The sequence below is a fragment of the Gallus gallus genome, chromosome Z (genome assembly GCF_016699485.2).
Source record: "Gallus gallus isolate bGalGal1 chromosome Z, bGalGal1.mat.broiler.GRCg7b, whole genome shotgun sequence".
NCBI classification, from domain to species: domain Eukaryota; kingdom Metazoa; phylum Chordata; class Aves; order Galliformes; family Phasianidae; genus Gallus; species Gallus gallus.
Window position 1 is genome coordinate 12654776 of NC_052572.1, and position 27749 is coordinate 12682524.

Consider the following 27749-nt stretch of genomic DNA (forward strand, 5'->3'; position numbering starts at 1 on the left):
TAAAATTAGTGCAGAGCGACTGTGTAAACATGTATGGCAATAAAGAAACTTTGCTGAATGTGGTTTTGTTTTTCATAATTTCAGCATTCTGCTCTGAAACAGAAAACTGTTGACATTAAATCAGACCTTCATCACCCTGCTAGATGCCCTGACCTTCTGCAGCAAATCCTAGAAAAGATTTTGACCTTTTCATGACAAAGGTAGGCAAGTAAGATGTACAGTGCAAAACAGACATAAATTTTATGGAAGATCTTCATTTATTATTTCACTGATGCTTTTGTACAATAACAAGATGATCTACTGAAGATTTCAAGTCCACAGCATGAGGCTATGCCCTCCCTCCATCCAGAATTCTCCTTGTTTTCCCACTGCCTTGTTCCTGCCACTACAGTTCTCAGCCACATCACTTTCATCCTTCCCAACTCACTCTTTGCTTTCACTGCTGCACTGGTCTTAATGGGATCCTTTCTACATTGCAGTACTCACCAGTAATACCACAAAATTTCTAGATGTCTTGCAGAGCCAGAAGAGCACCAATCAGTCTTAATTACCTTGACTAAAATCCTTATACTGTTAATTTTATAGAATCATAGAGTCATAGAAGATTTTGAATTGATAGGGATACTAAAAGGTCATCTGGTCCAACTCCCTGCAATGAACAGGGATATCTATAGCTCAGTCAGGTTGCTCAGAGCCTGGTCCAGCCTGACCTTGAATGTCTCCAATGACAGGGCACCCATCACCTCTCTGGGCAGCTTGTTCCAGTGCCTCACCACCCTTACTGTAAAAAAGTTCTTAAATACAATCTGAATCTCCCCTCTTTCAGTTTGAAACCATTTCCTGTTGTCATATCACCACAGACCCTGTTAAAGGGCCTTTTTTCTTATAACCCTCCTCTAGATACTTAAAAGCAGCTCTCAGATCTCCCTTCTCCCCCAGCCTGTCTAGATCTCTCTGGATGGCATTCTGTCCCTTGGGTGTGTTGACCACACCACACAACTTGGCATCATCTGCAAATTTGCTGAGGGTGCACTCAGTCCCAGTGTTGACGTAACTGATGGAGATATTGAAGAGCACTTGTCCCGGTACTGACCCCTGTGGGACACCACTCATCACAGATCTCCATCTGGACATTAAGACATTTACCACCAATCTCTAGGTATGATCTTGCATTCACTTCCTTGTCCACTGAGCGATCCACCCATCAAATCCATATCTTTACAATTTGAAGAGAAAGATGTCCCTGTCCATTGCAGGGAAGTTGGACTAGATGACCTTTAAAGGCCCCTTCCAACTCTAACGATTCTATGATTCTATGTTATGGGGGACTATGTAAAAGCCTTACTGAAATCCAGGTAGGTTGCATCAGTGGCCTTTCTTTTGTCCATGATTTTGACACGATTACACCATCACAGTAGGCCACCAGATTGGTCAGAACTTGCACTTGATGAAGCCATGCTGGTTACCTTTTGTCACCTCCCCCTCTTCCATGTGCCTTAGCAAAGCTTCCAGGAGTATCCATTCCATGATCTTCCTTGGTACTGAGCTGAGGCCGACCAATCAGTAGCTCCCTGGCTCTTATTTTCTTCTTTAAAATGGATACTATATTGCCCTTCTTCCAGTCACCAAGGTCTTTTCAAGTATTGCCAAATGTGGCTTGATGACTACATCAGCCAATTCCCTCAGAACTCTGGGATGTATCTTGTCAGGACCTATAGTCTTATGGACATTCACGTTCCTCAAATTGTTGAAAACTTGATCTTTGCTTATGGTGGGAGGGGCATCACTCCCCAGTTCCCCACCTTCCAACCTATCCACTTGAGGGCTGTGTTGCCAGTGAAGACTTAGGCAAAAGAAGTTGTTGAAAACCTCAGCCTTTTCCTTGTCCATTTTTACCAGCCTGCCTGAATTTCTCACCAGGAGGGATATGCCTTCTTAGAGTTTCCTCTTTTGGTTGATGTGTCTATAGAAGCCTTTTTTTTTAGTCTACTTCTTTGTATCCCTTGCCAAGTCCACTTCCAGCTGGACTTTGGTCTTCCTGACCCCATCCTTACGCAGCCTAGCAGCCTAGCAGCATGCCTATATGACTCTTACAGTACCTGTCCCTGTTTCCACTGCCTATGCATTTTCTTCTTCTCCACTTGGACCAGCAGGTCCCAGTTCAGCCATGCCAGTCTTCCCGAAGCCATCCCTTCCTTTCTTGACTTCCTACATCTGAGAATGGAGAGCTCTTGTGTCCTCAGGAAAGCTTCCTTAAGGATCTGCCAGCTCTGCTCTTCCGTCCTCCAAGATGGTTTCCCAGGGTGTTTTGTTGACTAACTCCCTGAACAGCAGGAATTTAGCTTTCCTGAAATTTAAAATCCTGATGTCTGTTCCATACCCCTCGTGAGCATAAACTCCACCACTGCATGATCATTACAGCCCTCCTCAGTCAGCTCCTTTTTGCTTCCTTTTGCATCCATTTTTTGGATGATCTCTTATCAGGACTGGCATAAAAGCTACAGATCTTGTAGTCTAAAGAATATATTGCAGTCTATTCTTGGTCAACTTACTTAGGTATGGAGAGAACTGTAGTAGCCTAGGAGTTAAGCACTACATTACAGAAACTGCAGAGATTAAAAGGCTTTGTGCAACTCTCATCTGTAGCTGTGGACTGGGAAAGGGAAGGGGGAAATTAATGATTACACAGTAAATCAAAAAGCTAGTTTTTAGGGTGAATGAAAGGCTGTGTTACAACTCTGTCTATACAAACCAGTGGAGGCAGAGATTGGTTTGTTCGGTGTTTCGCTCCCCACAGTTCCCAAAAGCAAGCCTCTCTGGGGAAGAGCTGTTAGACAAAGGACATGGGTTGATCCTATTTCAGCACGGATTTCTCTGAAAATCTCTGCAGCAGACAGAGGAAAAACATGTAAGTCAAAAGTTCTGGAGGGGAATGCAAAGTCAACATGCGGGTTCATTGACTGGAAGGTGGGAGGGTTATGAAGTCTCAATGTACTATAGCAGTATGCACTTAACTGCTCTTTCCAGCAAACCCAATTGTGCAGTGCTTTGCATTCTTATTTGCCACTAATTATGACAATCAGGATGTCATGTCTCAGAAGGGAAGCTGAATATATATTGTTCCCTTTGTATGAAGGCTGCTCTGAAAGTAATGCTTCCTATTTTATGTTTGCCCATGATGTCAAGGGCAGAGGTTGGTAGTATAGTAGTAGAGGTTGAACTTTCCCACCAATATCCCATTACATTTTGTTGCTATGCAACAGATGGCAGCAGAGGGGCAGTCTGACAGAATACTGTCTGACATGCAAGTGTGTATGAAGCAAAGGTGTGTCACTGAATTCTTCCATGCAGAAAAAAATAGCACCCATTGACATTCATCAACACTTGTGGAACGTTTATGGAAACCAAACAGTGGATGTGGGCATAGTGAGGTGGTGGGTGGTACATTTCAGCAGTGGTGATAGCAATGTGAAAGACAAGCCACGTTCTGGAAGGCCATGCAGATTTTTACAAGTGTGGCATGCAAGCTCTTGTTCATTGCCGGCAAAAATGCATAGCTAATGGTGGTGACTGTGTTTCAAAGTAGTGTTTTGTAGCTCTGAATTTTCTCTGTCAAATAGAGTTATGTGCTTTTTGTATCTGTTGTGGTTCCCATGGAAAAAAAACAAGAGGCATTATTTTCATTGCAACTCTATGTATCTAGCTGATATCTTTCCTGCAAATTACGAGAAAGGCAGTGCTTTCTTTTAAAAGCAAAAATGGAAATGGGCTTCTTGTCAGCAGAGAGACACTAGAACTCCCATTAATCTCTCTTTCTTGCCGCTAAAAAGCAGAGTTCACACATCCTGCAACCCCCACTGATAGCTAATAACTTGGCTCCCTGAGAGCTAAGAATAAAAAAAATAGAATTCTTACTGGAAAATCAGCATGGCCTTTCCTCTTAATTGCAGCATCATGACAGAACCTATATTGAATGTGAAGATTTGCACCGCACTTTGACAGCACTGCATAAAGTAAAAAGACCAGTATTGGCATTTTTTGTGTACTGCACATTCCTACAGAAAATCGTCTCCACTGCTGTCTCAGTTGCCTGTCTAGTTGCTGAATATCAGTCAACTGCAGTAAGCATTTTTGAAATTGATGTAGTGGCAGATGAAAATCTTTTGATTCCATTGACTAAGTTTATGTGTACTTTCTCTTACGGAAAATCAGTCTGTCTAGGCTGGAAAATAAATGTTTGCTCTAAATATGTAGGAAAACAGATGATACCAGTTATTATTTATAACAATTAGAATGTTTAGTTTTACAAGTGTAGTACAGCACAATAAATACATACATAATTGTTTAAAAAGTAGTCACATTAATGAATAATCATAGTGATACAGCAGAGCAATGCTCCCTGGAAATGCTGACAATTACTTCCATAAAAAATAAGTGATCCACAGTCATGTGAAGCAAGCATCAAAGTCAAGGGAAAGTGGTCTGACCAAGGCAAAATCATTGCAGCCTGGAGGATCCTGACCTTTTGTTGATTGTTTTCTAAGCCCCACTGATGGTTCAGAGTAGGCAGAAGTTTTGATACTATTATATGATTTTGATGCATCGTGCATGTATGCCATAACCAACAAGGAAGCATTAATTCGTAGCTCTGGCTTCCACTATAGCCCTTCACATAAGAAGAAGTCTGGATGACTGCCATCAGTGGAACAGTGCCTTTAACTCGGAATTGTACCACAAAGTTCTGTATACGCTGAGTATCAAATCCACTGAATTATTACTGGTTGTTCCTCTTTCTGTCAGGTGGGAATAAAAGTGCATTTGTTGAACATAAAATTATTTTCCTTTATTTTTATGCTACTGTAATAAGTTGTGCATCCTCTTACCGTTGTACAATGAACAGCCTTACATGACTACATTATTGCTGAGATTATGTCAGAAGGATTATGTAAACTCTTAGCCCATAAAATGACTTCACTCTCCCTCTAATATTAGTTTATAAAGTTTCCTCCTTTTAGCTAGACTTGCCTAGAAATCAAAATCATGCTGGTGCAAGTTTGGTTTTGAAAATTTGTCTTGCTATCAGGCATCTCTTTCATGCAGACAGCTGCTATCTTTAAGGTTAGTGTCAATGGAAAGCTCATCCCAGTGCATAGTTTACTTCTTTCATTTACTTTTTGGTTTATTTATCTATTTAAATTCATACTTTCTTTTACATATTTGAGAAATAGGAGTTTCCCTTCACATGATTAAACATACACTTCTGTACATGATTTTTTTAATAAAACAGCAATTTTTTTTAACATCAAATTCAATGATTTTCATATTAAAAATGATGGAAAAAATGAAAACAAGCTTTAAAGTATTTGGAAATAAGTGGTTCTTTTGTTATGTAAAAGCATTAGAGTGTCTCCAAGGTACTACAAATAAAATAATTTATAGTAAGTGAGATTATCATTGCTGGAAAAAGAACCTCTTAATGCCAGCTTTCTGTGGGGAAAAAAAAAAAAAAGAAAGAAACAATGAAATCAGATTGATCCAATAAGGATGCTCAGGAATATACAGCAAATAATAAAAGCTTTAAGAATCCAAAACAATAACTGTAAAGTATATGCTGAGGCAGCAGTTTGGAGCAGGGTTTTTCTGTTTATCTTGGAGGAAGGTAAGGGAGGTAGCCTTAATGTCCTGAAAATGAGGATCGGAAGCATACTCTATCACTGTGTTCTTCCACAGTGATACATTATACCAGCTTATCCAAAGGAATTCTAGTAGCATAAATGTGGAGTAATTCAGTTTTGAGCCAAGCATGGACACATGGAGCTGAAATAGAGCATTCAGCAATGGGAGGATGCAAATACTGTCTGGAAAGCCCATAAACTGACCTGCATAGCTGCCCAGAACAAAGCTGTCACATCAGAGTAAATTTTGCTCATCGTACTCCTATAGCACTCAGATAGTAGTGGCTCATCTTCCAAAGACAGCATTACTACAAAATGAGTAACTCATCCATGTAGCCACGTGACTGAATGAGAACAAGCCCTGAAAATGACTAATAGGTGAATAATATTTACTAGAAATAGAAATCAAGGGGTGTATCAGAGGTGATTTGTATTCCATACGCTTCCTGCCTTCAAATCACGAGTTTCAACGTCTTGTCCTTCAGATGTCCTAAATGTCTCTCCAAAGGCCTCAGCTGCAACTCTCAAGTCAAAGGTAATGATGGTATTTGGAATCTGCAAGATAACAGTGTAACAGGATCTGTCAGCTGGACATGGAGGAGCAATCCTTGTAAGAAACACATTCTGTCTGAACACAATCCCATTTCATACTTGTGTTCCCATGAGTCTCATGTGGACAATTCATAAGGTACTGCGGGATTCTGGGGTATTTATTACAAAATACATATATACATATATTTGATCCATCAAGACTTACATATATGAAATTCATATTTCCTTATGACTGTTCCTTTGTTTTATCTATTGAAGCACTACAAGGAATGTTTCTCTGTTTTTGATGTCTCACATACCTATTAGTGCAAAGTAAGCTGATGAAAGCACAGGCACATGGAGATGGACAATTCTGAATTAATTCTACTAGATCTCACCTACCATTGGCTTTACATGGTACAAATATCTACTCTCTAGCGTTATGTAACTTGTAGTATAACAATTTGCACTTTGTAGAAGGTTTTGCTTATCACATGCATTGTGGACAGGAACTACTTAATTTTCATGAGAATTTCTTGAAGACAACTGTGCTAAGAGGCAGAGGGATTAAAGCTAAAATGTATTTTCCAACTAAATAAATGGCCTTACTGCCCACAGTGGTTTGCCTGAAAGCTTCTTATGTGTCTAATAGCTAAATATCGTTTGCATTTGGAAGCAAGTTTCTGCAGAAATTTTAACAGCTCATTCTCATTTATCTCAGTTCTAATTTCAAAGTTGATAGGAGTTAGATGAAATACCTGAAAAATCTGGCACTAGGAATTCATCCAAGACCTTACTGTCATGACTGTGTGTGTACAAAGAGGGTTTTAACTGCCTTCATCTCAGACCTCCACTGTCTGCCTATGGTCCATGAGCCCTGTGAAAGCTCAGGCATGGATATTCACTGCTTGCCTTGTCTGTGCTGTAAGTCTGCCTGTTCTTTCAGTCCTACATCCTAGATGGCTCTTGGACCTATGCTGTATACGTGATTTGCAGTCCTGTCTCTGGTCCCATGTTCTGCTACTTCTGGCCTGGTTCCCTGGATGAACCCTGTACCTGATTCATCATTTTCTCTTGTGTGAGTCTCTTGATAGAACCAGTTATCAGCTTCCTAACTCTAACACAGCCTGCTCAGCTGTGCTGGAGCCATGTTCTGGTGGTGACACCATCTTGTATGGTTGCTCTTCTCTGGTTTGTCCTCTCCTGTATAATTGCTCTGCTCTTGCTGCTCCTTGACACACAAGACAGACAGATTTTTTGAGTCTTTCTCCTGCTGAGTTGAGTGCATGTAAGATTAGAACAAAACCTAGTGTTTTTACAAATACTTGTAAATTTCCATTCAGTGTGTTGGGACAAACTGCAATCTCAGCAACTGTACTGTAAGCACAGTTCAGGAGACTTCCTGAAATTCTCCTATACACTGTGATATCGAAGTCAAATCTGAATCTATACAGACCAAAATATTACCTATGAAAATGGTTACATGAACTGAGAATATGTCACTGATAAATTAAAAAGGAACAGATCTACTTTTAAGATCAGTGATGAAGTCATTGTGTTTTTTCTCGTTTTTTTTTTTTTCTTCTTTTTTTTTAATCAGGGAGAAAGATCTGATAAAAGCTTTGGGATCATACAGCCCATTAATATATAATGAGCAGTTGTTCTCGCTTGATTACATAGTTGAGAAGAAATTCAAGATAAGAGGTAGAAAGGAGGGAAAAGAAAAACAGTTTTAGGAAAACATATGCATATGGGTGATAAGAAAAAAATGGAACATAGTAAGCAAATTATGGGAACCTGCACAAATGAACGAAGTCAGTATCCAATTTGGCAGGTAGAGATGGTAGTAGAGATCAATGTGATACATCGGCACTCTCTGCTATATCCATCAGAACATACAGAGCAATGCTGCTCAAATTGATCTGGTGTGGAAAAAACGTGTGATTAGAACATGTGGACAAAGAGACTGCAAAAAATGGAAACTGTGCTGCAAGTCACTGAGACATAAAAGATAGAAAACATATAATGCTCTTAGAGAAAACAAACACCATTAGAAGTACATTTTCATCTGGGGGCATGTGGGAATTCAGCTGCAGAACTTTCATTAAGTTTAATTGGTGTCATTGTATGAAGTCCCAGTGCACCAAGTTGCTAATGTAAGCCATCAAGAGTGGATTTATACTTCTGAAGATGCACTGAGGAACAGCAATGGTCTCACCGTATTATGAGCTCTAAGCTTCTAAAATCCTTTTTCTTGGAGGATGCATTTTAACTGTCAGCCCTCTTTGACCTACCTGTTAGAAAATGCCATTTGCAGTACAGAAAAGTAATCTGTATGTTGTTAACCATTCTGGATAAGAAAATGAGACAGGAAACAAATACTTTTACTTTTGTCCCTTTCATTTTGCACTCAAGGGATTCTTTTGGTCTTTTCATGTTTATTAATTTTATCAGAGTTCACTCTATGAATACTCCCTGTGTAGAATAAAAGCTCAGCTGAACAGTTTTCAGAATAGGCTACAGTTTGTCTAGATAAGTTCACTGTGTTGACTTCTCAGCTGTGACAACCTCAGGGGCTGGTGATTTGCTGCCATTCATGGACGCCAGTGGAAAAAAGGAAACCTCCCAAGTTAGCATTCCACTTCATTCTCCACAACAAATTGATGAAGTGTTGGAAAGCACTCTGACAGGGCTGTGGATTCAGAGAAAGGGGCATCTGAAGTGACTTAAAGGAGGAATTTATTTAGCAACATCAAGATTTCTTGTTTTTCCTGTGTTGCATATCTGTTTTTATTTTTGCTGTCTAATTCCATCCTTCACAGGAATGAAGAGGCCATTGAGAAGATGAACAAGAAAGTGTGAATATTTGTTATAAATATGCCCAATATCCGGAGTTTTCAGCAAATGTTTAACTTCCTTTCAAATGCTTTTCTTTCTTTTGTGTTCTCTTTAGGATCCAAATATTCCCTTTCTAAAGAGAAATAAAGTTTTATGAGGTCAAATTTGGAGCAAAATATATGAATTCTGTGTGAAGGCTTTGGCATTTTTGTCTTGTCTAAACTTCACCATTTATGAGATGAAAGACCATAAAATAGGAGAATAAACTTAGTTCAAAATAGAGGAACTCCAGCTGAGACCAAATAGGTATAAAGAGCATTTATAAGCCTTCTAATTACCTTGCTGTTGGATTTCAGGAGTATAATAACTTTCTGAAGTGTAATCAGTTCCTCATAACGCCTCAAGTTCATAGAATCATAGAATTGCTAAGGTTGGAAAAGACCCACAGGATCATCCCGTCCAACCATTCACCCTTCACCAATGGTTCTCACTAAACCATGTCCCTCAACACAACATCCAAACGCTCTTTGAACACCACCAGGGTTGGTGACTCCACCACCTCTCTGGGAAGCCCATTCCAGTGCCTGACCACCCTTTCAGAGAAGTAGCATTTCCTAACATCCAGTCTGAACCTTCCCTGGCACAGCTTGAAGCCGTTCCCTGCAGTCCTATCACTAGTCACACGGGAGAAGAGGCTGACCCCCAGCTCACTGTAACCTCCCTTCAGGTAGTTATAGAGAGCAATAAGGTCTCCCCTGAGCCTCCTCTTCTCTAGACTGAACAATCCCAGCTCCTTCAGCTGCTCTTCATAAGGCCTGTGCTCACCAGTTTTGTTGCCCTCCTCTGGACACACTCCAGGGCCTCAATGTCTTCCTTACAGTTGCCCAAAACTGGACACAGTACTCGAGGTGCGGCCCAGCAGACTGACCCCTGGGGGACACCACTCGTGACTGGTTGCCAGCTGGATTTAACTCCATTCACCACCACTCTCTGGGCCCGGCCCTCCAGCCAGTTCCTTACCCAGCCAAGAGTGTATCTGTCCAAGCCATGGACTGCCAGCTTCTGCAGGAGAATACTGAGGGAGGCAGTGTCAAAGGCTTTAGTGAAGTCTAGGTAGACTACATCAACAGCCTTTCCCTCATCCAACAGATGGGTCACTAGATCATAGAAGGAGATCAGGTTGGTCAAGCAGGACCTGCCCTTCGTGAACCCATGCTGGCTAGGCCTGATTCCCCGGTTGTCCTGCACGTGTCGCGTGATCTCCCTCAAGACAATCTGCTCCATAATCTTCCCCGGCACCGAGGTCAGGCTAACAGGCCTGGAGTTCCCCGGATCCTCCCTGCAGCCCTTCTTGTAGATGGGAGTCACACTGGCAAGCCTCCAGTCTTCCGGGACCTCACCCATTGACAAGGAGCGCTGATAGATGATGGAAAGCGGCTCGGCTATCACCTCCGCCAGTTCCCTCAGCACTCTCAGGTGAATCTCATCCAGCCCCATGGACTTGTGGCAGTCCAGTTGGAGTAGCAGGTCTCTCACTGTTTCCTCCTGAATTGTGGGGGGTTTAGTCAGCTCCCCAGACAAGACTGCCAGGTCAGAGAGTGGAGTAACCTGAGGATAACTGGTCTGACTTCTAAAGACAGATGTAAAGAAGGCATTCAGAACATCTGCCTTTTCCTTATCCTCAGTGGTCACATTCCCAGCTTCATCCAGTAGAGAATGGAGATTCTCCCTGGTCCTTCTCTTACTGTTGATATACTTGTAAAAGAGTTTCTTGTTCCCTTTTACCCCAGCGGCCAGGTTGAGTTCAAGGTGGGCTTTTGCCTTTCTGATTTTCTCCCTGCACATCTTAACAACTTCTTTGTTATCTTTCCGGGTTGCCTGTCCCTTCTTCCACAGGAGGTAGATTCTCTTTTTCTCCTGGAGCCTCAAGAATAGTTCCCTATTCATCCACACCGGTCTTCTTCCATGCCGGCTCATTTTGCGGCTCAGGGGAACAGCCTGCTCCTACGCTTTTAAGACCTCCTTCTTAAAGAGCAACCAGCCATCTTGTACCCCTTTACTCTCCAAGACTGAGCCCCAGGGGACTCTCCCTACTAGTCTCCTGAACAATTCGAAGTCTGCCCTCTGGAAGTCCAACATAGCAGTTTTGCTGTTCCCCCTCCTGACTCCACCAAGAATCGAGAACTCTACCATGTCGTGGTCACTCTGCCCAAGACAGCCCCCAACCTCTACATCTCCCACCAGACCTTCTCTGTTTGTGAACAGCAGGTCTAACAGGGCAGCTCCTCTCGTAGGTTCTCTTATCATCTGCATCAAGAAATTGTCCTCCATACATTCCAGAAACCTCCTAAATTGCTTCTACTGTGCTAAATTGTATTCCTAGCATATGTCGGGGAAGTTGAAGTCCCCCATGAGGACAAGGGCCGGCGATTGCGCAGCTTCCGCCAGCTGCTCATAGAACACCTCATCTGTCTCGTCATCCTGGTTTGGAGGTCTATAACAGACGCCCACCGGGATGTCTGCCTTTTCGGCTCTTCCCCTGATCTTAACCCATAAGGATTCAACCTTATTATCCCCAGGCATAAGTTCAGTAACCTCAAAGCACTCTTTAACATAGAGAGCCACGCCACCGTCCCTCCTTCCTTGCCTATCCTTCCTGAAGAGTTTGTAGCCATCCATTGCAGCACTCCAGTCATGGGAGTGGTCCCACCATGTTTCTGTAATAGCAACTAGGTCATAGTTTGCCTGCTGAAAAAATATGGAACGCTTCACGAATTTGCATGTCATTTCGTTCGTATACTAATTTCTCTCTCTACTTTCTCCCAGGTCTGTCTGAGAAAGTCTGTCCTTCCACCTGTTCTCATCAGCTTTCCAATCTGTCTGGATACATTCAGACCACTAAGTGACTCGAGGGCAGGGACTGTTCCCATGCTGTGGGCCAAACGACAGTGTCTACATTGCACAAAGGTGGCTCTGGGTCTCCTTTGTGGTGTTCCTTGTGGTGATTACATGACTCTAGAACATTCTTGTGTGCTTTCACCTTTAATTTAGGTGTCTAAGCATAGAAGGGGCTGTGCTCAGGGGTAGGACTTCAGTTTATGAATGCCTGTTTGGGATAGTCTGCTCCACACTATCCCCTGAACTGTACTCAGGCAGTGTTTATGAGAGTATTAGCTGGCACAGACCAAAATGGTATCACAGTGTGCTGGCAATTAAACAGTAGCCCAGTGCTTTGGACTGCTCTCCTAAGCCCATCTCAATACAACCTTTGTGCACCTCTATCTTCTGCATGCTACCCCCCATACTGTGGGAAGTGCTGTGTTTTTCCATCTTTCTTTTCTGCTCTTGATAAGCATATTCTAGTGATCTTGGAAAGGGTTTGTCACAAGTAGACTTCTCTGCTGCCTGATCTGCTTCTTCCAGGAGAACACATAAAGTGTAATCCTTACAGGCTCAAGAAAGAGCTTAAGTGCATTACAGTGAATCAGTCAGTGGTTGTTAAGCATTGCCCAAATATAACCACAGGCTCAGGAAGTCATTAGGCTGCCAAAGACCAACTACTGGGACAGTATAGCAGGCAGCAGGTCACAATATTTTTTCTAGGCATCCGTTGCCAGTCCCTGTAAGAGAAAGGCAACTAGGTAAGAGGTCTTGCTTCTTTGAAGTACTGGTCATCATGACAGTTATGAAGTAGTGGGACTAATGACTGGATCTTCAAGCAAAGGGGAAGAGAGGGAAAATATACTCTTCAAGTTACTTATGACATTATTTTTGGTAATAAGCGTATAGAGGAGATGGTATTTCATGGGGAAACTTGGCTCCCAGTCTCACCCAAAGGATATGAAATTTAGGTGTGGTGTTATTATCAGGTATGTTCTAGGGATTTTCATGTGGTTAGAGACACTGGCTTCTTAGAAAGAAGAAGGATTTTAAATATATGAAAGCTGAAATCACAGAATCACAGTATTGTGATGTTTGGAAGAGACCTCCGGAGATCACTGAGTCCAGCTCCCTGCTCATGCAGGTTCCCTACAGTGGGTTTTACAAAAAAGCACTCTTTTTAATGCACCCTGGGATACCACTGGTCTTCTTGGCCACATGGGCACACTGCTGGCTTCATACTGGACAAGCCTAGCTCCTTCAGCCTGTCTTTGTAGGAGAGGTGCTCCTGTCCTCTGATTGTCTTCATGGCCCTATAAGTTATCCATGACCTTTCAAAGATGATGAAGAGTGGCTTAGCAAACACTTCTGCCAGCTCCCTCAACACTTGTAGGTATATCTCATCAGGGCCAGTGGATTTGTGTGCATTGAGTTTGCCTAGACAGTATCTGACCTGATCCTCTTCTGCCAAATGGAAGTCTTCCTTTCCCCTGACTCTCTCTTATCTTCAGGATCTGGGATTCGTGAGGGACAGTCTTAGCAGTCAAGACTGAAGCAAAGAAAGTATTCAGTAGCTCTGCCTTCTCAGTGTCTTCCTTTACCAGGGCACCCATGTCATTCAGCAGCAAACCCACATTTTCCCTAGTCTTCCTTTTGCTACTGACATAATTAAAGAAACCTTTCCTATTGTCCTTGGCCTCCCTCACAAGATTTAATTCCAAATGGGCTTTGGTGCACCCCTACATGCCCTGACAAGGTTCTTTGAGGCCAGATCCCTTTTCCACATTCTGTTAACTTTCTTCTTCCATTTACATTTTTCCATGATCTCCTTACTCATCCATATGTGTCCCCTGCTGCTTTTGCCTAATTTCTTACTTCTAGGAATGCACCAATCTTGAGCTTGGAAGAAATGGTAATTGAATGTCAACCAACTCTCTTGGGCTCTCTTACCTTCCAATGCTCCAATCCATGGAATACCTCCAAGTACAGTCTTGGAGAGGTGAAAGCTGGCTATCTTGAAGTTCAGAATTGTAATTGTACTTACTGCTTTATTTCTTCCACACAAGATCCTGAACTCCAGTCTCTTGATCACTGCATCCAAGGCTACCCCCAGCCTTCATAACCCTGACCAGTCCAATGTCTATCAACACACTCCTCCTCGTTAACTTCTCCATCACCTGCATCAGGAAGTTGCCTTCCACACATTGCAGGAACCTCCTGGACTGTGTATGCCTGGCAGTGTTGCTTTTCCAGCAAATATCAAGTGGTTGAATTCCCTTATGGGACTAGTGCCTGCAGTCATGAGGCTGCACAAGTAAAAACTGTGCCTTACATGGACAATGAAGATCATAGCTAATATGGGAACTAAGATCTATGTCCAATTGATTTTGGAAAGTCAGAAACTAGTCTTACTGCAAACTGCATATCTACTGCTGTTTGAAACAAGTACAATTCAATGTTTTAGAAAAATAGCTTTTGTCACCATATAACATATGCAGGCTTCGCAGGTGACTTTGTCTTTGATGTTGACAAATAGATCCATGCCAGCAAACAAGAAAGGTCTTTTAAAAACAGGGGTCAAAATATCACAGAGTGGAACAGGGATTAGCTGAAATTCTGGACTGTGCTTCTGGAAGAGCTGCTTTGAGTGAAAGGCCGTGCTATGAGGTACAGACTACTTCCCCCTTTCTGTTCTCACTGCCAAACTGTAAGATTTTCCCACTAAGGTCCATCAGGAGTTGTCAGTGACTAAGGGAACACAAATGGGTCCAAGCAGCTGCATATGATGCGGGGAACAGAAAAGAGGCCGTGGTGCTAAGCTCACCTCTGTGAGAATATATTGTATAAAAGCCACATGTATTTATGTAGTTGGAAGATAGGCATTCATGCCCTTGATGGCACTGGATAACCTCAATTTAGCATTGTATAATGAAAATGAATAGACCTGAGGGTAGATTTTAAAAAACAGTTTGGTCACTTACTCGCATGGTTTTTCATATCTTTCAAGAAGACAGGCCATCCTTTGGAGCACCTCAGTGCTCCAGTTTTTTGTGCTTTCTAAATGTCTAGCAGCAAATGTCATTGTCTCTTTGGCCTACTGTCTTTCTTTCTCTCGCCTCTCTGATTCACACAGCTACAGGAATTGCTTTAGGTTTTAGGTTTATCTTTTGCAAAAGAAATTCTGTTTAACTTCCTCCTCCGACTTTTCATCTAAGATACTTGTATGGGATCTGTTAGGTCAAGGCCTGAGCCACTGACTGAGCACCTGGTGAGGGGATGTAGCCAGCCCTGGGAGCACAGGTGGAAGCAATTCATCTGTACAGAAGGGATGTGTGTCCCTAACCTTATTTAAGGGCTGAAGCATCTCTACTTAGTGGTTGCCTCCTTTGGAGTGTTTGGGGAGCCCTGATCCTTGGAAAGGAGTAAGTAATTCCTTACTACTGGATTGTGACCATTACCTTTCTTGGGTAATCCAAAACTGGTTTAAAGCTGTATCTGCTGCTGCCTATCTTTTCAATACTTAACAGAGATAATGATTCCATGGGAATCAAAAACAAAGGTTGAGATCACAGGTATTTGCCAGATATTGTGTTTATCTATCACCAGCACCACCATTCTTGTCCTCAGATTATCTTATCCAGAGGTCTCCAAGTACACTAGCAACTCAATTCCTCAAGAAGGTATGCAGGAGAGAGCCAACTGATAACAGAGTGCATGCCACTTGTCAGCACAGAACTAGAGCAGCATACTACATTATTAATAACTTTGGGTTACCTGGCTGTTAAAAGAAATGTGAAAGCTGAATTTTCACGTGAGCAATATGTAGACTTCAAGTTAAAAGTATCAAATTTTCTAAGAGTGAGAAATCAGTTGCTCAGTCTTTTTCTTTCTCTATGAAATAAAGAACTAAATGAATTGTACCCTAAATAAAACTGTTAAGAAAGTTAGGTTGTTAAAATTACACTATTATTTACCTCCATTTTTGTTTGCCAAGCATTAACCATTCAAGGAGTGTTGCTGACTTGTTCTGGTTTGCTTCTAGTTTTGAAGAACAATACATCTATTCCTGAGGGTAAAGTAAGGAGAGAAGGGAATTTCTTAAGAGATTTCTTAAGAATTTTCTTAATTCAGTTCAAGAATCAGAATCATATAATGGCTTGGATTAGAAGGGACCTCAAGGATCACCAGGTTTCAACCACCTCGCTGTAGGCAGAGCTGACGACCACTTGATGTAGCTATCAAATGTATGCCCCATCCCTGAAAGCCACCTTGTATGGGGCTCTGGGCAACCTGATCTGGCACCTGGTTGTAGCATGCACAGTCTCTCTGGACTGCCTGTTCCAGCGCTTCACCATCCTCTCAGGGAAAAACTTCTCCCTGTCATCTAATCTAAGCCTTCCCTCCTTTAGTTTTAAACCTCTCCCCCTTGTCCTATCTCTATCTATCCATGTAAAAAGTTGATTTCCCTCCTGTTTATAATGTCCCTTTAAATATTTGAAGGCCATAATGGAGTCTCTCCTCAGCCTTCTCTTCTCCAGACTGGACAAGCCCAGCTCCTTCAGTCTGTCTTTGTAGGAGAGGTGCTCCAGCCTTCTGATCATCTTCATGGCCTTCCTCTGGACCCACTCCAAAAGCTTAACATCTGTCCTTTGTTGGAGGTCCCAGGCCTGGACACAGTACTTCAGATGGGGCCTCGTGAGGGCAGAGTAGAGAGGGACAATCATCTTCCTTTCCCTACTGGCCATCCTTCTTCTGACACAGCCCAGGATACAATTGGCCTTCTGGGCTGCAAGCACACACTGCTGGCTCATGTTAAGTTTTTCACCTACCAGGACCCCGAAGTCCTTCTCAGCGGGGCTACTCTCAAATTGTTCTCCCAGTCTGTACACGTCTGGGATTACCCTGACCCAAGTGCAAAACCTTGCACTTTACTTTGTTGCACCTTGTTAGGTTCACATAAGCCCACCATTCCAGTTTATCAAGTCCTTCCGAATGGCATCCCTTCCTTCTGCTGTATCAATTGCACCTCTCAGCTTGGTGACATCAGCAAACTTGCTGAATGTACATTCTATCCCATTATCTATGTAACAGATAAAGATGTTAAAGAGCACTGGTCCCAAGACAGACCTCCAAGGGACACAACTCGTCACCAGCCTCCACCTGGACACAGAGTCATTGACCATGTCCCTCTGAATGTGACCTTCCAACCAATTCCTTATCCACTTAATAGTCCACCCTTCAAATCCGTGTCTCCTATTTAGAGATAAGGACATGGTGGTAGACCAAGTAATAGGCCTTGCTGTAGTCCAGGTAGGTGACATCAGTTGCCTAGTTCTCTCTGTAAAGTATATCAACATTTAGAACAAGTCTTACAATATGACAATAGGGAAACATAAGATCTTGTATTGCTTGCATAAAAATCTACCCAAATATGGCAAAATGACAAACCAACAGAAATACTATTTGTAGGAATGTTTTAAGCACACCCGAGCTAAATTTGAACACAATGAAGTACCATCCAAAAAATGGTTGTTTGGCTCCTAATCCAGTGTCTCTGCAGGCAATGCATACTATATGCACCCTTAGATTATTTCTGTTTAAATTTCTGCCCAAGCTAAACAAAGCAAGCAAGCTCCATCCTGTTGCAACCCTTCAAGAATTTTCCCTAATCAGAATTGGCATAATGTCTTACTCCTAATCAAAAAATCACATCATTAATTTAAGAAGTCTCATAAACACACATGATAAGATCAGAAGGGAAGTAAGGAAACAGTGCTACTTCAGTGACCAGCTCAGTACTAGATGAGGAAATGACTGTTCTGAGAAGAGTAGAGAGCTATTTCTCTTTACTAAAGTACTAACACGTGATAAGTAAGCCATCAGTTCTGTACTCGTGATATGTTGCTTTACAGCAGAATTAGACGTCTCCTTGGCTCCACTACAGCTTCACTCCCTGTAACCCTTTATGCATTTTGACTAGCTGCTCTTGGTTGTTCTTAGATCAGTCTTGACTGTAGGGGGCTGTTAGTTGTTTCTCATATACCATCCTGATAATCAGAGAAAATCTCTTCCAAACTGCAGTCAGAGATACAGTATGGTGGGGAGCTGTCAATATTTTGTGAAGTTTGCTCTGATTCTAGCCCATTTGCTTTCACCCTGGAAAACATACAAGTTAATACAAACTGGAGGCAAACACAAGGAGGGAAATGAATCTTTTCATCATGCTAAGTACTGAAGTTGGAAAGAAAAGCTGTGTGTATTTCTCTCAACTATGGATTGTTGAAAGAAAGTTGAGAAGGGAAAAAAAAAATATTCTGTGCAGCTCTTAAATTAAACAGCTTTAAAGATTAGGAGAGGACTTTCAGAAACAACCTTTAAAATACACAGCCTTCTTGATTTTATGCTAACTACAGAGATACTACAAAAATAGCTGGAAATATTACTAGAAGAAGGCATGAGGTCACCTAGATCTACCCCCTGCCCAAAGGTGGAATCAATGGTATATGTGCTGCTCTCAGTGCCACTTACCTAATTCATATTTGGTTTCAGTGATGGGGACTCAAAAAAATCCCAAACAATGTAACCCAGGAACAAATAACTAAATCTTAGCTAATACTTTTAACACTTCCTGTCCTCTGCAAAAAGCATGGAAACACATTTTATTCCTGCTCTCTTTTCAGCAGTGTGTAACATATCTGAAGCTGTATCCTGACTCTCCTTTTTCCCAGATTAAATAACCATATTTCTTTCCATCTTTCCTAATAGGTCATGTTTTGGAGTTTTTGACCTGTAGCTTTAAAGTAGCACTGAACACTCAAAGGACAACAGTCTCTGCAGTGATTAAATTTACATATACCAATGTTAAGTATAGTTGCCAGGCGGAGACAACCAGGCACTAACTTGAAAACGTGCTCATTCATTGCTTGTTCTTCATTCCTATCCTGTCAGTTTTAATGATTTGTTGTGTGTCCTCATAAGCCTCTTAAACTTCTTTGCAGTACATCTGAATAGCACATAGTACAGTGAGGCCACACGCAAGTCTCTACTGGGACTTAGCGCAGATATCTGATAGCACTCACTTACAGCTTATGTACTTTGCAAGCTTGACAATACCAAGCACCTCCTGACCTCTCAGGGACCAGGACGCACATACCATTTGTGTAAAGATGCTCAGCAGCTCTCAGGTGGAATATCTGATCAAAAGATATTCCACTTTTTTTCACTTTTCTTCAGAATTTCTTCCTGACATCTTCCCAGCTAAGGAAAGAGTCAACCTCACTGCGAAGAGTTCAACCTCACTATTGTGGTTTGTTAAATTTAACAGATTTCCCTGTAGTCCTTCTTCCTTTTACATATTAGCACACTGATATTTTCCATTAGGAAAAACATCAGAGTTGATCACTGCCATCATGTTAGGTAGCCGTAGCCATATCTGCAATTAGTTGAAAGGTATGGAAGAGGGGAAAGAGAAATATAAATCATTTTGAGATGAAGCATTAGTTGTGCTGTGCGATATCAAAAATAATGACTTTATGGAGGGTGTTGGATTTAGCCCTTTGACTACCTTAACAGAACAAGTAGTAGAAAATATGTGCACAGAACAGAATGAAGATCAAGACGTGGGAGTTTTATATTCTTTCAAAAACCATCTTCTGATTCATTTAGTTGGGGTTTGCCTGTCTGTGCATTCAAAAAACTGGAAAACTCTTATGACTTCAGCAGTGGAATACATTGAGATAAGTGAAAGTGCAGATGGATAGAAGATGTTTCTATCCCTGTGGCACAGATGATCTCCTACTTGTGCACTTCTGTGCACTTTCTGTCCTGTATGAAACTGCAGTGCAAAGCCAATTAACACTGCTCTGAGACAAGTAGTTTCTTTTCATTTCCACTCAGCTGTACTGAAATTTTTACCAGTGGGAGGCCAGACCAAAGGAAAGGAAGCATGTCATTATGCATTAAAACAGTGTTTGCTTTCAGTGGCTGGAATAAGTCTTTCCCAGGAGACCTTCCTACAAGATTATTTCTCTTAGAGAACTTTTTTATTTATGACTCTCACTTGCTTTGTCTTGGAATTTCTAAAAGAAACTATTATTTTCATGTTTCCAAAAAGCAAGTGTTTCTAAAGGTGATGTTACTAAAAGCCTTTAACTCAATTCTTTGCCAGTCCAGGAAGAGAGGAAACTTGGATAAAGGTCTAGATATTCTACACATGAATGAAGACTTTTTGATACAGTGACCATTACCATATTCAGATACAGAATGACATACTGTAATGTTTTTCACAGAATCAAAGAATCCTTGGAGTTGGAAGAAACCTTTAAAGGTCATCTAGTCCACCTCCCCTGAGATGAACAGGGACATCCACAGCTAGATCAGGTTGCCCAGGGCTTGATCCACCCTGGCCTTGAAAATCTTCAGGGACAGGCCATCAATCACATCTCTAGGTAACCTGTTCCAGTGATCCACCACCCTCACTCTAAAATACATTTTCCTTATATCTAACCTAAATCTACTCTCTTTAAGCTTGAAGCCATTTGCCCTTGTTCTATCACCACAGATCCTGCTAAAGGGTCTGTCCCCTTCTTTCCTGCAGCTCACCTCTATATATTGAAAGGCCACTATCAGGTCTCCCCAGAGCCTTCTCTTCTCCAGTCTGAACAGCCCCAGCTCTATCAGCCTGTCCTCGTAGGAGAGATGTTCCATTCCACGAATCATCTCTGTTGTCCTCCTCTGGACACATTCTAGCAGGTCCATATCTCTCCTGTACTGAGGACTCCACATCTGGACACAGTACTCCAGGTGATGCCTCACCAGCTCAGAGTAGATGGGCAAGATCACCTCCATCACTCTGCTGGCCACACTTCTTTTGATGCAGCCCAGGATATGGTTGGCTTCCTGGGCTGTGAGGGCACATTGCCAGCTCATGTCCAGCTTCCCATCTAACAGTACTCCCAGGTGCAGCAGGGCTGCCACTCAATCCTTTCATCCCTCAGCTTGAATTGGAAGTGGATGTTGCTTTGACCCAGGGGCAACCTTACTTGAGAACTGTTCTGTGTGTGTGGAAAAAAACCTGATACTTCATGGTGTTGGAGAGAAAAATATTCTTGAGGAATTGAAGCAATTCCACAGAATCACATAGTCATAGGGGATTGAAGTAACCTCTGAAGCTTGTCTAGTCCAACCCCCTTGCTAAAGTAGGTTCCCTACAGTCGGTTATATAAAAAAAAAAAGCATGCAGGAGGGTTTTGAATAACTTCAGAGAAGGAGACTCCACAACCCCCTGGACAAGCTGTTGCAGTGCTCTGTCACCATCAGAGTAAAGTTCTTCCTCATGTTTGTATGGAACTGTGTTCCACTTTGTGCCCATTACCCCTTGTCCTTTTTATGGGCACCCATCCCCCTGACACCCAGCCATGGCTGAAATATGGCTTGCAGAAAAATTCAGGACAGAGAACTTCAGTTCCTTTAGCAACTGTGTTAGCAACCAAAGGAGGTCTCTGATGTGCATTAGTGGAGCCATAAGATACCAAATTTCTGCAAGAATTTCTCAGAAACTTTCAGTTACTTCTGTGAGTTTTCTGTACTGTGGAGAAGCCTGTAGGGATAAAAGATCTGTGCAGATGCCTTCATGTAATGGGAATACATGGCTCTAATTATGCCTTTTCCTGAATTTGTAAGCAGGCATTACTGGTCTGTGGTTTCTCTTCAATCCTGCTCCAGGACGGAAAGTGGAATCTGATGGAAAACAGAACACACTCTGTTCTGTGTATTTCCCTAGAATGAGGCATCATGAGCTCCAAACTTTTCTAAAAGCAAGAAAGTCCTTTAAACAAAGACTTATCCCACCAGATGGTAAACAGCAAGGGGCTTCGATTCCTGGCTGTGGCAATTCCAGCACTGAGTCAGTTAGTGCCAGTTTCAGAGCAGTAGGAAAGAGAAAAAGATGAGAGTGCCTGCACTTATCAACTGTAGTTTAATATGCTGCAAGAATACTTTTAAAGCCTCTGACTATCTACAGACAAAAACTACTCCATGAGATAAAAATCATTATTGGATGTGTCTGCCAAGTTCTCTCGCTATTCAAGGGCAATATGAAGGGGCTTGCATTAGTTGTATTCCAACATGGAATCACAGCTGTCATCCTGCGACAGAGAGCTCAGAAGTACTTAAGATTTGTCTAATTACACTTTAGATGTTTGAAAAATGAAAGTGGTAGTTATCCCTAAACTTTGCATTATAAAACTATCACTTGGCAAATGAAAGTCACTCTTCTAGTATCAAACATTTACACTGAGATTAAGATACTGTTATATCATTTCACTGTGTCAACAGTAGCATTAGAGTCACTCATGGTAGCGAAAACAGATCTTGAAAGTCAAAGGTTGTGCAATTTCTTCTGTAATTGTGCTGGTCAGCCATAACTTAGTAGGCCTGGAATTGGTGTTCACGCCCAGAATTGGTGCTGAGCCCAGCAGCTGAAAAGTCATGAGCTCAGCTCTGGGGAGTTTTGAAAGGTGATATCTCCTCCACTGTGTGGCAAGCTATCAGTGCTCAATTAACCCTCAAAATTCAGACTGTAGTCATGACTTTAATGTATGGTTTCCTTCCCAGCAGAATGTCACAGATAAAGACCTCATCCCTAGAAACATATGGGAAGACAGAATGCATTTCAAAGGCTCTAGCCCCAAACAAAAGGTCTAGAACATAATAAAATATAGACCTCGATTTCTGCATTAGAACTCTCTGGACATGCCTACTCAGTACAGCTTCATATACTCAGACGTTATATACCCAGACTAGTATGACAGTCTTTGGAGTTCTGTGCATGAAAAATCTGATTTCAGAGGTAAATCACATGAATTTATTATGCTGCAAAGAAATGTGGTGAAAGCATATAGGAATCCCATGCATGCCTTAAGAAGCATCCCAATGTATAAAATGTCCTACCAAAGCCAAAGGGACAACACGGTATCTATGGTACTGTAGCATCCTCACTGGTGGAAATAATTCCCCTTATTTATATGGGATGGCTTCTGTATTTCAGATGAGCAGCAAAGGATATGTATTATATATACTTGGAGGCAATAGAAGGGCAAGTAAGTTTAGAGTTCCAAATGAGACCCAGAGATTTCATGCTAATATTTTATCCAGTGTTAAAATCCTGAACTCTACCTTCTCTAACCAGCTGTGGAAATAAATGCCATTCATGCTTGGAATGCAGTGCATTATCTAAATTGTCTACTTCAAGGTCAGTCATGATCATCCCAAAAGTAGCAGGGATTTCAGCAGGAATCACATTCATTACCCTCCCTTAACTTCTCTCTTCAATCCTTCTGGGGAAATGTACTTAAGACCCTTTCCTCCCCCTGTTCCCCCCCCCATCCCACCAGGGATAATCAGATATCTTTTTGCAGGCTAGTGTATAATACTTATCCTCAGATGCTTAATCAATTCTGAACTAGAACAATGATGTGATTTTACACTGAAAGCTAAATTGAAATATTATCCCTATGCAAATATTCACTCTAAAGCATGAAACACTAGCTGACAGAACCCAAAAGGCTTTTATAACATCTGTTCACATTCATAACTTTGGGGCCAGTGAAGTTACCTCATTCCTCAAGTAGGGCAGCCACAGCCTCTGAGGAAAGGCCAAAAGGATAATTTTATTCAACACTAAAAAGAATTGACAATTAAAGAGAATTATTGACTCTGTGGACAATAATCTTGTTGCTTCTGGATGCCAAAGCCAAACAATGAGGCATCTTGCTGCCTGCCCAAAGTAAATTTCAACTCATCAACACTAGTACTAGTTTTTGTATCAGGTCTGAGATATATCTTCTAGACTATGTTTTCAGGTTCTCCTTTGTATATCATGTCCAGCTCACTACCCTCCAACTCAATTATAACTTATTTAGAGTACCAGTAGGACTGATTATTTGAAGTAGTGTTGTTCCTCTGTACACAGGCTTGAGCTTCTGAAGATCTTACATGTGACACGTACACAACTTTCATACAGCCTTAACTGCACATCCTGTTTACTGACTTCTAATAACTCTGCACTTATGTCAGAGACCCCATTAACCTCAGACAGAGAAGCATTGGCTGCTGTGCACAATGTCACTTTTCAAACAGAATTGTCTGATATCCTAACATGGGTCACTCCTGAAGTCTGGAAACTATGGCAAATATGCTTTGTGGGACAAGAATCCTCATGGGGATATTGCCAGTTGCCATGGCTGCAATAGAGGTTTTGATTTGAAACTTTCTGCCAGCTAGAACTTTCTGCCATACTCAATTAGTACCTACCATAAACCTATCACATGGATCCATTCTGAAGCTAATTCCTAGTTTGTAATTGCAGGAACCATGCTTGACTAACCTCATGATAACTCATCACTGACACTTAGAGAACTTCTATTTCTATCACAGCCTTTTGCCTGGTGCAAGCAGACAGCTTCCAGGTCCTGAAGAAGACACACTCTCCGCAGACAACCCTTATTCAAAGAAAGGCCCTTGCCCCCTTCCCAGGCCACCCATTAGAGCTCTCATCATCATTCCCTAAGTCATCTCTTGCTACCTACCTGTAGTTGTGCCCCCTGTTTGAGTCAGTTTTTTCAGCTCTGTTTCGATCCAGACATGATTGCGATTGTTCCTTCCTATCCCATCCCATCCCATATATCTTCCACCAGTTCCCTATTTTATCTTAAAGGCTATTCCATCCTTTCCTATCATCCATTTTTTTTTTTTTTTCAATGTCTAAAGGTGATTTATTGATTCTCCTTGACATCTTGGTTCATCCTTGGTCATCTGCTCCTGATGTGTTGTGATACGTCTTCACCAATATGGGAAAACATTACAAGGGATAAGAAATCACCTGCAACTACTGTGTTAGATTTCTTTATTGTTGAAAAAAATATTTAGTTTTCAGCAACTCCTATCTAACACAGCTACAGAAAACACTAGATCCTGTTCTGCCTCATATGTCATTGATAATATTGCCATTTCAACCTCCCTTTTTGACTTCTGTCCCTGGAGATCATGACTGGCCTGGAAGGAAATTAGCTTCCTCTTAGAAACATCGGTTTGTTGTAAGTCATGAAAAAAAGCAGACAGAGTGTCAATAAAATCCTACAGATCTCTTTATAGAAAGATTTTTCTAAAGACAGCTGAACTTCAACCAAGCCATTTTCCCTGTTTCAAAATGTTGACAGCAGCAGCGAAATACATGTATCTGCAGGTAGGAGCATCTGATGAACAAACACACCTAAAAAGGACTGTTAGGTTGCTCCTGCTCCTTCACAAGTCTAGTGCCTGTGCTTCAATTTGTCAGCAACAGAAAAAAAGTTATTGGAAAAAAAAAGATGTGTATTAGGAGGCATGAATATACAGAAAGAGAGATACGATTAGGCTTAACTTGTTATAAACGAATGTTACGCAGGAAGGTGAGATTTTGCTTGCAGTCTCCTTCTTCAAAACTTACTTACAGACACTTGGTTGTTCTCAGCAAGGCACCTTTCCTGCCGCCTTTAGATGCAAGGAACAAGGCTTGGGTTTTCAAACAAGCAGCATCCTTTTTTTTTTTTTTTTTTTTTTTTTTTTTTTAATTCTTTTGGAATTACAAGTATTTTTAATCTCTTCAATTTTCAGTGACTCCTTTGGAGCTATTTTTATTAGTCTTTCTCTGAGTAAGCTGCTACTTTCAGTCACTGTACAGCATTTTTCAAGCCTCCCCTCTATGCTTTCCTATTAGAATGCACAGCATATTCTGACTTCCTATGAACTGCAGTTTGAATTGAGCCACACTTTGGCTTTTCTTCTAACTACATTTGCATATTTATCTTCCTTTAATCTGGATGTTCTTCAGAGATTCTCTTACAGATACAGAAGAGCTGTTACTAGGAACTATGTCACTGTCCCTGAATTTCATTGACTACTTGTCCTTTGCTTGAGCATTGTGCGTTAGTCTTCAAGAATGTTGGTTCCTTGAAATCATCCAAACTACAAAAGGTGCAAGGATGCTATCAGAATGACTGTGAAATCTGTTTTCTCAGGATCTTTGTGTAAGTTTTATTTTCATTAAATCACAGCTATTCTGAGATTTGCAAAAGATCTTTGAGAAACATAAGAAACAAAGGAACCTCAGTTACTTCAGTCAGATTTTTCCTGAATATAAATTTTGAACAATAGAAATGATTTTGCTGTTCTATGGAAAGTTAATAGCCATTTAAGTGTGTTCCCACTTTTTTTGTTGTTCTGTTTTGTTTTGCAATTTCAGTGATGAGTAACAAAAGCTACTTCCTTCACCTCGCCATTTTAGAAAGACAGAACTTGGGTGCATTCTGAACAATTCTACCCAGTTGTAGTTAACAGTAAACTGAATGGTACTCATTATATCAAGAGTTTATTGGCAAGACTACAGCAAAATAGTTCCACTAAGAGGTTTATCCTTGATACAGTTAAGCTGATGGAATGTGCATTTGTGTTACACTGCCAAAACAAATTAAGCTGGGACACAGAAGTTGCTATTGTTTTTTTCTTGTACTGAAAAAGATTTCAAACACTTCAGGATATAATAATCAAGGTCCTTTTTCAAAAAAAAGCTGTCACACGGCAGGAGAAAAAGAACTTGATTGTTGTTCAGAGAAAATGCCCAGAAAAAGGCAAAGTGTATGAATTTTCTGTGCCTGTGACCTCTCTCCATATCAGTCTAGTTTTCTCTGTAACCTGTGTTAAGTGATTTGTTCGCTTGTGCAGTGAATTTGACTGGAAAAATAATTAACTGAAGTCTGACATTTAGAACACTTACTTACTGTTTCATTGTAGCAGAATTTCTTTGATATAAATAGAAAATTAATTAGTAAATAGCTGTGAAGAGTCAGAAACTGAAGGCTATTTATCAAGGCAAAATAAACGTTTCTCATGCTGCAAAGAACATAACTGAGTCTTCATGTTCATAACACAGATAGCCAATAAAGGAATGCTGGAAAAGCAGAGTTTACATCTGCTCAACACTGTTTCACTGTAAAAACTGAATTCAGTCCTTGTCAGAACCTCAGGTCCCAAAGACCTGAGTACTTTACAGAGATTTGTGAGTAAGGATTAAGTTACAAAAACCTTTATATGTACAAAGATTAAGAAGAAAAGCAACTTGCTTACAGTCATGTAAGAAAGACAACTCATACCTCCTAATCAGACTTGAAGCAAATCCAGAAATGGTGAAGGCTTAGTTACAACCTGTCTTCTCCCTCCATTTCATAAGAAAATCACAGCGTAGAATCATAGAATCACCAAGGTTGGAAAAGACCTCCACGATCATGCAGTCCAACCATCCACCTACCACCAATATTTACCCACTAAACCATGTAACTTAGTACCACATCTAAATGTTTCAAGAATACCTCCAGGGACAGTGACCCAACCACCTCTTTGGGCAGCCTGTTCTAGCACCTGGCAACTCTTTTGGAGAATTTTTTTTTCCTAACATCCAACCTGAACCTCCCTTGGTACAAATTGAGGCCATTCCCTCTAGTTCTTGTGCTAATTATCTGGAGGCTGACCCCCACCTTACCACAACCTCCTTTCAAGTCACCCCTGAGCCTCCTCTTTTCCAGACTAAACACTTCCAGTTCTCTCAGTCACTTCTTATAAGATTCATGCTCCAGACCTTACAGCAATTTCATTGCCTTTCTCTGGACAAGCTCCAGGGCTTTGATGACTTTCCTGCAGTAAGTGGCCCAAAACTGAACACAGCTCTCAAGGTGCAGCCTCACCAGTGCTGAGTACAGAGGGATGATCACCTCCTTGCTCCCGGCAACACTA

At 41.4% G+C, this 27749-nt stretch overlaps 1 protein-coding gene across 1 annotated transcript in view; it reads right to left on the minus strand.

The window, feature by feature from the left end:
- Nucleotides 1–4250: 4250 nt before the first annotated feature.
- Nucleotides 4251–27749, minus strand: part of LOC124417553 — a 43415-nt gene continuing 19916 nt past the window's right edge. Inside the window, exon 4 of the mRNA XM_046905876.1 lies at nt 4251–6230. Coding sequence (XP_046761832.1) covers nt 6205–6230 — 26 coding nt within the window. The 3' untranslated portion in view covers nt 4251–6204. The remainder of the gene's footprint in view (nt 6231–27749) is intronic.